The 11,321-nt window shown below is 35.4% G+C and overlaps 1 protein-coding gene across 1 annotated transcript; it reads left to right on the plus strand.

The window, feature by feature from the left end:
* The first annotated feature begins 652 nt into the window (after positions 1 to 652).
* LOC117134779 (ecdysone-induced protein 75B-like) lies at positions 653 to 2,450 on the plus strand. The gene is made up of 2 exons (XM_033293501.1): positions 653 to 735; positions 1,264 to 2,450. Exon 2 carries the CDS (start codon positions 1,863 to 1,865, stop codon positions 2,448 to 2,450), a length of 588 nt encoding a protein of 195 aa, XP_033149392.1. The 5' UTR covers positions 653 to 735; positions 1,264 to 1,862.
* Positions 2,451 to 11,321: the final 8,871 nt, after the last annotated feature.

Here is an 11,321-nt window from a genome sequence, read left to right on the forward strand (position 1 = left end):
ACTTGCCACTTAGCAATGTGTTTTAACAAGTTATATCTTTTAAACAAGTGCAGACTACTACACAAAGGTCAAATGTCCTTAACTAAATTCTAATCAAATCAAATGCAGTGCGTTTTAGCCTTCCAAACAAACAAACAACCAAAGCTCAGCCTCAACAATAATCACATAATTATATTTTTCTAAAGGTGTTTAAAACGAAAAAAACATAATTTTACTGCTCAGGTGTACAGCAAAATATTTAACTAAACTACAAAATATTAAATATATATATATTTATAACAAGCAACTAATGCGTTGTGTTTTATGTGCAAAATATTACAAATAAAAAAACATACACACATATATTTTTGGAATTACATTAATCATATATACTACAAGTTTTTTGAAACATGCTGTTTTCTAATGCAAATGTTACAAACTGTGGCTAATTCAACCACAAAATATTCATAAACAACCAAACAAAACCCAACACTATAATTTATACGCGTAATATTTAATTAATTTTAAACAATTTATCAAGCAACAACTTTGCTTAGTATTCATCATCAGCTAAATAAAACAGCATATACAAAATAAATATTAATATTTAAATTATATAACAACACATATAAAGTATATAAACAATTATTTATGCATATTATTCAACGATATTAAACAATCAACTTCATCAATCAATCAATCAAGCAAACAATCAATCAATCAAGCGATTCTTTTTTTGGGTTTAAGAAACGAAAAGTGAGTAAGAAGTTTTAAAATAATTTTGTAATATCAAAATAAAAAATATTAAAAACTATTTCTAAATTTGCACAATATTTTCCTAATTTTAAATTATTATTCTATCTTCAGATCTAAAATATTCTAAAATAATGTACCAAAGTATTTATTAAATTTCAAACTAATTTTTGGCTTTTTAAAAATTTCAAAAATATATTTTTAATATCAAATCAATTCAGTACTATAGTTTGCGAACTATTGTTGCTTTTAATATCAAAATAAAGTTTTAAGGCTATTTCGAAATTTGCAAAATTATTTCTAAATTTTAAATTTTATTTCTATCTTCAGATCTAAAATATTCTAAAATAATATTCAAAATTATTTATCTAATTTTTGGCTTTTTTTCAAAAATATATTTTTAATATCAAATCAATTTAGTACTAGCAGACTATTGTTGCTTTACTAAATTTCTGAATATTTTTTTTATAATAAAATCTTTTAGTTGCATAAATTTTAAATTTAATATTGGGTTATTTTGCATATTTTTAGCTACTTCAAATACTTCAATTACCTACAAACATACTCAAGAAGCTGCTGCTGAGACAACGACGAAGGCAAAGCAAAAACAAAAAGTATTATTAGTAACTAAACTTAAAAGAAAAACTTCTCATTAACCTCATTGAACGGCAGGCCTCAATATAAATATATATATATTTCGAAAACAATATACATTAAAATAGCTCTGGGCAGGTTTAAGGACAACGCTAGCAAAGTAAGAAAACTTAGCAGTTAATGAAAAAAAAAACTATATAAAGATTTATATAAACTAAAAAAAAACTTTGCAACTTGAAGGCTGAAACCATTTTGATAACCATACAAAAGCAGAAAAAAAACAATAAATTAAATAAACAACTTGCAACAAGCGTAAAGAAGAAGAGACTGATTTTTCTAAAAAATAAAAAGCTACAACAAGAGGATAAAAAAACTCAGAGGCAGAGAGAGCAGCAAGTGATGCAGGATTAAATCCAATTCCATATAAAAAAAAAGAGTTATATACATAACGCACACATACAAATTCACAATAAATATTTTTGAGCATAGATTTGTATAAGCAACAATAACGAATTTTTGAGAAGCGAGCGCTAAAAATGCTTAAGAAATTGAAATGCATGGAAGCAGCAGCAGCAGCTGCGGCAGCGGCGCAAGCAGCAACAACAACAAGTGGCGCAGCAGCAAAGGCAATAAAAGCAGAGCCTGTGGATTATGAGACGCTGCAGCAGCAGCTGGAGGAGCGGCCAAGCAGCAGCAGCAGCAGCAGCAGCAATGTGGCAACAGCAGCAGCGACGACGACGCCACAGCGCTACACACACGTGCAAGTGCAAACGGTGGCGCCGCGGCAACCTACAGGACTTACAACACCCGGTGGCACACAGAAAGTGATACTAACGCCACGCATTGAGTATGTGCAACAGCGCGCTGCAAGCAGCAGCAGCAGCAGCGGCAGCAAGCCAAGTTATCATTTAGATGCTGCTGGCAGCTCACAAATTATTATAGCCCGAACGCTGCCGGCGCAGCAGCAGCAGCTGTCGCGTCGTCATTCGGTTAGTCCAAGCTCCACGCACTATCAGCAGCAGCAGCAGCAGCAGCAACATGCGCAGTCGCCGCGTCCGCGCATCATCCCGCTGGCGCCGCGCACGCCAGCCGTGCGCGTATACCGCGACGGTTCGCCTCGATGAAAGAGTCTGCAATTCGTTGTTCGGTACCGTCGTCGTCATTCCGGGTTTGCCGCCGCCACGCTGTCATATTAACCGGATTCGACGCTCCGGGCTACCTCATTCCTGTCCTCGCCCGTCGACTTACCCGTGGAAGCGCCTCGCTCGCTCATATTCGGTAGCTAGCATCAAGGATCCAGTCATTTGTGTAATAGTTCAGCAGCCCCGCAAAGCGCCGCCTGCGCTCGCAAGTCGCCCAACGACGCAGCTAGCAACCACTCATACTAACACATATTGCTAGCACACTACACCAGCTGCGGTAAATTTGTGGTCAGCACCTAGCAGCAGCACGCACAGCATTCGCGTCAAATTGTCATCGTCATTTGCTACGCCTCATCTTCACTATCCAGCAAGACAGCACAGCAGCCCAGCAACCCACGCACATCGTACCACATTGCACGCAACATCTTTGCCTTGCCAATCGTCAGTTCTCCTAGTCCAGCTCGAACACCTTCCAAGCAGCAGCCTCTTCTTCAGCAACATCTCCCGCACGCTCCACCTGTCTCTCAGCAGCAGCCAGCAGCACCACATTTGTTCAGCAACATGTCAGACTCAGCAATCTACATTCCCATAACAACACACCACATGCAACATCATGCAGAGCCACACTCCGCATGCGCATCCCGCCCGCCCGCGCCGCACCACACCACTCTGACTAATACGTTAACCATCCAATAGCCCTCATAATCATCACAAAGGGCAGCAGCAGTCAGCACACTTAACAACAGCAACAGCAATGGTCACGGCGAGCCCTACCCAAGCTCGTAATATCGTTTCCAGATCTACTGGTAAACGCACCTAGACCTTATCTAGATTTCGCATACTAGATCGGCTTCTCCGATTCCCACCAAAGCGGAGTCAATAAAAAATAAAGCTAATCACTTGATCCGTAAAACGCACTTGCCTACTACATCACTACAAAAACATATTGGGCTAACTCTGTACTTGTCTGCTTCCCTGGGCCTAGCACCTCCTTGATTCAACAGCTCTTCATTGTATTTTATATACTGCTTCAATATTTAATAATTCTATTTTCCTCCGATCGCAGCATAGCTTCAGTAAACCAGTTCTCGTCGCTCCAGCGGTTCTGTGTCTACTACATATTCTTAGACATACTGTATAATGACCACGCGCATAATAAGCGTGCAGTCAAAATGCGTTTAGAATAGAATTTGAACTAGGATTTTATAATAATAAAGTATTAACCTAACTATACGCTAATAATAGTTTGCACTGTAAAACATCTATTGCCGCGTTAGATATTATTTCTCTTGATTTCCTTTAGCAGATATGTCTGCATTATTAAACATAATTCACCAACTTCAAGTCTATTCTTAGTCAAATATTTAATTTGTAGATTATATTTGGTATCAAGAGTACTAACTTCTTTCTGTCTTCTAGTCAATAATAATATAATTTTAATTCATACATGCTTATTGAATATTATTAATATGCGAAGAAATGTTCTTACTCAACTCTCTTAGCAATACCATCGTCTATACCCACCAACAGTTCACCCTTCTCCTTTATTTGCCGTTCTCCTCTTTCTTCTACTCCCTTGCTCGCACACCCGGCCCTCCTCCCTTCTACTCCCCTTTCCTTCCCTCTCTTTATTCCCCCCTTTTTCGCCTTTTCCATCCCATTTCCTCCCTTTCCTCTTTTTCTCCCCTCCCTATTTTCATTCTTCTTTGTCCTCTTTTTGTTCCCCTTTCTCTTTTCTCAATAATTCCCAACTTTTTATTGTTATTTAAAATGTTTTTTTTCTACACTTTTTGCTAGAAACTTCTAAATTTCATTGCTAAGCATTGCTGATAAATTATTCAGCACATTTATATATAATTCTAACGAATTTTATTTCAATTTTGTTGCATAGTTTTTAAGCTAAGCAATTTAAATAATTATTAGCAATATTTTGTTATCAATTTTTTGCCATTCTTTTTGCTAAAAACTGTTGAACTGTTTTTAAACATTTCTGCTAAGAATGTTAAAGCATTTCACAAATTAGTTGTGCTCCATACTTCAAATATAAAAATAAAGAATTCTTAACAAAATATGACTAATAAATACTTTATATATATTTAAGGTAATTCCCCAAATAACTTTTTAATAAAAGTGATGCAAATTTTATTTGCAATGCTAACAAGTTTGTTTCAAAATAAAGAAATTTATTTTGAAGGCAAACCAATTTCTAATTTTATGATTTAACGGCACTTTGTTAGTTTTTGTAGCTTAGTTTAGTCTGCAGTCATATATAGGAAATCTAAACCGCATTGAACATGCAAGTGAATCGACAATTTATGGAACTGAGTTGAGTTGAGTTGAGTAGTTAATCAAGTCAATCTGCTTTCTACATTTATAAACAAATACACATAATATTAACTTGCGCTAGCACGAACGAATATTATGGCTAAATAACGGTAGTTTGTGCTCGAGCACTAAAGGTCAAACAACTGTAGATTGTAAATTGTTTACTAACGACAAATCTAAGCTCAAAATCTTAAATCATAAATTTGTTTAGTATGCTAAGTTGGCCCAATTTATGCAAAAAGTATAAAAATCAATCAAATTAATACTAAATCGTTTTAGCACATATAATTAAGTATACGCCCCGCAACTGACTGCAGCTGAAATTCTATTAAAAATTGAATTATCAATTGAAATTAAAATAGCTAAAATTTTGTTCCAATTTATTTACTTTTGTCAAGGTTGCGTGATTTTTATTTGTTTGTGTTAATATTCTATATGCTTTTAAATGTGTTTCTATGTGTGTGCGTGTGTAAATTGTTGTTATTGTTTTGACTGGCGGCGGTTACCTTGAACTTCAACTGAAATCAACTTTGCATTCGACTCTCAATTTTTGCCAGTGCTTAGACCAACAAAAAGCAACAACGATGATGAGTGCTCTGAATTGTTATTTGTGTATTAGAATTAAATTTAAACAAATTGCGCATAATATATGCTATATATAGCAAAAAGTACTTGCGTATATATAGCCTAAAAATATATGTGTATACACTGAATTGAATTTGTTTGTTTGTATTATTTGCTTGTTTTAGCGAATTTGCATTGCTAATTTGTTGCTGTTGTAATTGTTATTGTTGCTGCGAGGAGTTTCCGTTCTGTCTGCCGCGCAAACGGTGAATGTCCCATAAATGTCCCAAAAAAAAATTATACAGCAACAATTTTAAATATGCGTACCAATTGATTTTGTTTTTTTTTTTTTGTTAAGGTGGAAGCTTTTGGGATTTTGGCTATGTTTATGTTGCATTGACAGCTTCATTGTTAAATCATGTGTTGACCAGATTTCGTGCTAAATCAACAAACCTGTTTCATTAATTATAAAAAAAAGAACAGAGAGCACAAAGAGAGAGAGAGAGAGAGAGGCAAAGAGAAGTTGAAAGTGACAGTTGTAGAGGAAATGGTTGCGAATAAAGGCAATCTAATGATTTCATTGCTGTGCGGGTTTCGCCTTTCGCACATGTATCAAATATATATATATATATATATTATATAGTATGGCAACAACAAAAAGCAGCTCAAGGTCAAGCTTGCGTAGCTGCTTGGCTGCTTGTTTGCCATAGCATTTAGCTTTCTGTCGCTATGGCACATCTCTCGCTATGGCAAACAAAATTTTCAATGTCAATGTCACGCACACACTTTCAAATCGAATATAATATAATATGCAATTGTTGATAAACCTCAGCCTATCAGTTGCCACACGCGTGCAACTCTCTCTTGCTCTCTCTTTCATATATATACATATATATATATATATATATATAGCTATATGCTATTGCTTGTCACAAAATTCCATTTAATGCATGCGTATCAAAAATATTTTTTTTTTATTATTATATTGTTGTTCTTTGCACGAAATGCCAGCCAATTGTCGATACATTTATATTCCTGGAAATTTTGTTGCAGTTGCATTCATTAACTTTTACTATATAGCCATAGATAGTTGCTACAGATTTTCCAAGAACTGTTTAGCATGGCCTCAGCTCATTATTTTGTACAGTTATTATGCTATATATAGTCTCTTAAGCGTGAGTCAATTGCAAACTAAACTCAAACTTAGCTTCCGGCTTGCCCGATCCTCGGCCTTTTTTGACTTGTTGTTGAAATCTTAATTGCATAATAAGCTAACGTTGTTGTTTTTGCTGATATAACTGCACATATATCAATGTATTATTTAATAATAGGCAAATGCGCGTCATTTGTTTAAAACACAACGTTGTGCAAATGAATTGATTACAAGCCTCTGACCCATAAAATCGACGTTTGTTGATTCTTGTTATAGAATATATATATAGAACGTCTAATAGCCTTGGGATTATACAGTTGTTAAAGCTAATTCTAAGCTTATAGTGAAAGAATAAGCTAATGAAAGCTGCATTTCCATTTTGATTTTTAATTAAAAGCAGCAAGTGATAGCATTATAATTTTTATTTTATCACATATATTGATTTTTAAAACGTTTATTATCGCTAATGATTATTTTTGATAAATTTTATATAAATCATAAGTAATGATGATTAATTATGTGTTAGATTTTATACCAATAGCATAGGAAATTGCTTTAAAATCATTAAATAATAAAATAAAAAAAATGAAAAAAATAAAATAATATTCATACATAAGAATTATATTTCTGTTTTATTTTTTAGCACAAAAAAATTATAATAAACAATTAGCATTGAAGAAAAATGTAAAAAATCAGAAATAAGTTTATTATTGTAATTTATTTTACTCTACAAAATTTGTTTTGTTTATTATTTGCGCTGCCTGATTTTTTAATCATGCATATATATTATTTATATACATAAAATATACATTTATTGCAAAATAACTACAACTAGTTTTATTGTATTTCAATATTTAAGCTCAATGTTATGCCTGCGATCAACAGATTAAACTGAATAGGAATATTAGCTGCTATAGTAGCGTAAAAATAGTTGTAAATAGATTTTTACAACTTACTGCTGGCATTTGAATTGCAATTAAATATTATGCAATTAAACAATATAAACAATACATGACAATTATGCATGAATTGTAATCACGTTTATCATGTAGCAATCTTTGTCTCAAACATTGATTGATCAATGGCTGTATTAGGAGTTAAGAACAATTGGCTAAGCAACAATTTAGCTTAGTTAGCGCTGAATGCGTTGGTTAACTCAATTTGTTTTAATTTATGCTCGCATTGCGTTGAAAACAGTTAACAGACACAAAAACCTGTTTAAACAAAAACAAAAAAATAATTATACAATGTGCAATATAAAAAATTACAAGTGGGAGCGCAATACCAAATAGAAATACAACAACAACAACAAAAGCAAGCACAAGGTCATTTGAAGTCTGACGACGCGTCAAAAGCGTTAGAAGCGGAAGAGGAATAGCAACAACAACAATAATGATAATAATAAAAGCAAAAGGCAACAACAATTGTGACACACTAAAAAATGTGCAGCTGTAGTTGTAACAAAGAGAGGCGAGAGAGCGCCAACGAGAGAGAGAGACAAGTGTGCTTGGCTTGCTTCCTGCTGTGTGCAAGCGAGACAGCGTGAGAGATAGAGCGAGTGAGTGCTAGTGATATTTTGCAATTAGCAAAAAGCGAATTTGATTACAGTTACATGATTGTGACGTGACAAACTTGACGATCTGCCGCGCTCTCACTCTGCCGCTCTCTCGCTCTCTTTGCTGTGCAAATAACCGTTAGAATTGTTGCATTCTCATGCTGTGCGCGCTTTCAATTACCGAGGTTGAGTAACGGGCCTTGCGACTAGGCCAACCAGGCGTCGATTACGCCCGAGGTCTTTTTTTTTTTAACATTTAAATCATACGCGAATTATTGTTTTTACCAAATCATATTTGCAACTAAATATAGTTGCAAGCGCCCACCCCTCCCTGCATTTGCACCATGACAACTCACATTGGGTCGCATTGCATTGACACGTGCCAAAGCAGCATCGTTGAGTTGAGGAAGGTCACACGACCATGAGTCATTTTCATTGGGCGAAAGTTTATAATTTCTCGACTAGCCTCACATCAAAATTGACTCATCGCAGATTTGCTCAAACAATTACGCGCAATTCTATTCCGATATGACTACATTTTTCATATAACCTTAGTGAGGAAACCCAAGCAGCAAGAAGGTTATGCACTGAAGGAATTGATTACATTCTTGGGAATCGCATGGCAGCCACAGTGAATAAAAATTCTTGTGAATTATGCGCAGGGTGAAATTGTTGTTTAGTTATAAAAACAAAGCAATTTATTTTGATAGGCAGCTAGTTGAATGTATTAACATTGCTAGCAGTGAAAGCTTGAAGGGTAAGATTATGAAATCTGCAATACCTGGAATAGGGAAGTAGTAAAAATGAAGCTTAAATAAATTAATAGTAATTTGGAATTAAATAGAGTAATAGATAAAGCGCATTAAGGACTTTTCTGAACACTTTCCTAATGCCTAATAAATGCTGCATAGGGAATTTTTTATTAAGGGACTTACACGATTGATTATTGTTAAGAATACATCAAATTTAAATGCAATAAATAATATTTTATTATTTAAAGATTAAGTTAACTCAGCTCTGGAGTTTAATATATTGGAATATTTTTCATTTGTACAACAAATGCTTAAAGTAATTGTAATTTGGAATGGAATAGAGTAAGGACTTTTCTGAACAAGGACTTATTACTAATAAATGGAATATAGGGAATACAAAGATGAGATATTTTCAAATGAAGCTTATTGTTAAGATGTTAAGCAAACTTTAAATTTAAATGCAATAAATAATATTAAATTATTTCAAGATTAAGCATCAACAATTTAAGCTTAAATGAAGTAATAGTAATTCGGAATGGAATAGAGTAATACATAAAGGGTATCAAGGACTTTTGTGAACACTTTCTTTTTCCTAATAAATGGAATACAGGGAATACAAAGATGAGGGATTTCAAATTTAAATACAATAAATAATATTTTATTATATTAAGATTAAGTTAACTCATCACTGGAGTTTGGCACAGCATTTTTGACGGCATAGAGAAATTGTTCTCAGGTACTTTTTCAAACTACTTCTTCTAGCAATTAATGGAACATAGGAATTATGCCTTTGAGTTGATTTACAATTTATGTCATCATATCAATAAATCGTCGAACATAACCCTACTATACAAAACAGTGCTGCCGATAGATTTCAATTTGAAGTTCATGGAAAAATTTTGAGAGTTTCGCAATTTATTTATAACAACAAAGGCCGTCAAATTGTCAAGCCCACCAATGGCGCTGATGCGAACGTAACAGTGAGTACGTGCACCACCACCCAGCCCCACCCCCCAGTGTTGTCTGCATGCGACAGGTAGCGCATACGCAAATTGACGAGCGTAAGTTCATTGTGCAATACGCTGAGGCATCTTCGCGTTGTTTATATTTAGAATTGAAAGGGGGAAATCAGTTAGAAGGAATTAGTATGCAATGCAAGTTAGCTCAAGCGATAATTTATGCAATGCATTTTAATAACTATCAATGATACTTGGTTGAGTCTGCGCCCCAGTTAAGCGAACTGAGCATTTAGGTCATGAGCCGGAAACGTCTTAATTACATAGCCAGGGTAATAAGTGAAGCTCGCAACACAATTTGCATGATTTAAATGTAAAAATGCAGCAGACGAAAGTGAGTAGAGAGTGAGAGAGAGAGAGAGAGCGATAATTAAAGCGCGCAGCAGAGCGAAACCAAAAGGGTAAATTTAGCAAAGAAGACACAGAAAGCAGACAAAGGATTGGTGGAGTGTACAAAGAAATGAAAAAGAAGTGAAATCTCTGCAGACGCCGCAGACAACGTTGAACTGCAAGAACGAAGACCTTGAACTTTGGGCAAGAGTCTCATCCTGGGAGCAGCAGCGGCAGCAGCAACTGAAGTGAGCGCAGATAACATGCACAAGCAATGAGCATAAAATCAAACTGAAGCAGCATTAAATCAAGTTGCCCCAGCGGCGGCGGCGGCGGCACCCAACTATATGGGGCAGAGCCAACAGAGAGAACTGGTTGGGTAGACTGGCATGGACGTTGACCCAGCAAAGTCGTTGGCTTCTTCGTGTGGCATGGATATGGATCAAGCAGCATAAAAATGCAAAATGTTGCAAAGACCTTGATATTGTCAACGACGCTGCCTGAGCGCGCATAAAATTTATAAATACCAAAGCCAAGAGAGTCAAGCTATTTATATATACAACATGCCACATGCGGCAGGCAGCACTGTACTTGAGCTGGCTGCGACTGCGCAACAGCGCTGCCCTTGACTTAGGTCATTAACATGCCACACACACATACATACATATGATTGTATATGTGTGATCTATTGACTTGTCTATGTGGCACACTAACCCACAAGTGCTAGCATTTTATTTATTCAGTTTATTGGTAAAATGTCAAGTGCCGCAGCCCTGACCTGACCTCCAAATGTAGCGGTGCCCACCCCTTTAATTTTGACACCCCAGTATTCATTGCCAGCACATTCACGTTCAATGTCAGGTTCATGCGCATCAAACTGTAAAACGCAAAGGTTATGGCGCTCTCAGTGGAATTGGGGGCTGGGGGCTGGACTTAAATCACCAAGCACGAGCAACACTTGTAAACTAAGGTCATGGACATGCTAAACTAGCGGGGGGCAAATCAGCTTTAGTTAACGTCGGTAGCTAACTTAGCAAACAAACATTCCACAAATGAATTAACAAAGCTGCTCAACAATTAAAAGGTTACAACACTTGAGTGTTGCCTAAAATAGCAAATTAAATGAGTAAACGTAACAAGTGCTGCCCCAAAATTATT

The sequence above is a fragment of the Drosophila busckii genome, chromosome 3L (assembly GCF_011750605.1).
Source record: "Drosophila busckii strain San Diego stock center, stock number 13000-0081.31 chromosome 3L, ASM1175060v1, whole genome shotgun sequence".
Classification (NCBI taxonomy): Eukaryota; Metazoa; Arthropoda; class Insecta; order Diptera; family Drosophilidae; genus Drosophila; species Drosophila busckii.

Excerpts from the sequence above, each read along its gene's own strand:
- LOC117134779 (XM_033293501.1), top strand. The coding sequence starts at position 1,863 with ATGCTTAAGAAATTGAAATGCATGGAAGCAGCAGCAGCAGCTGCGGCA.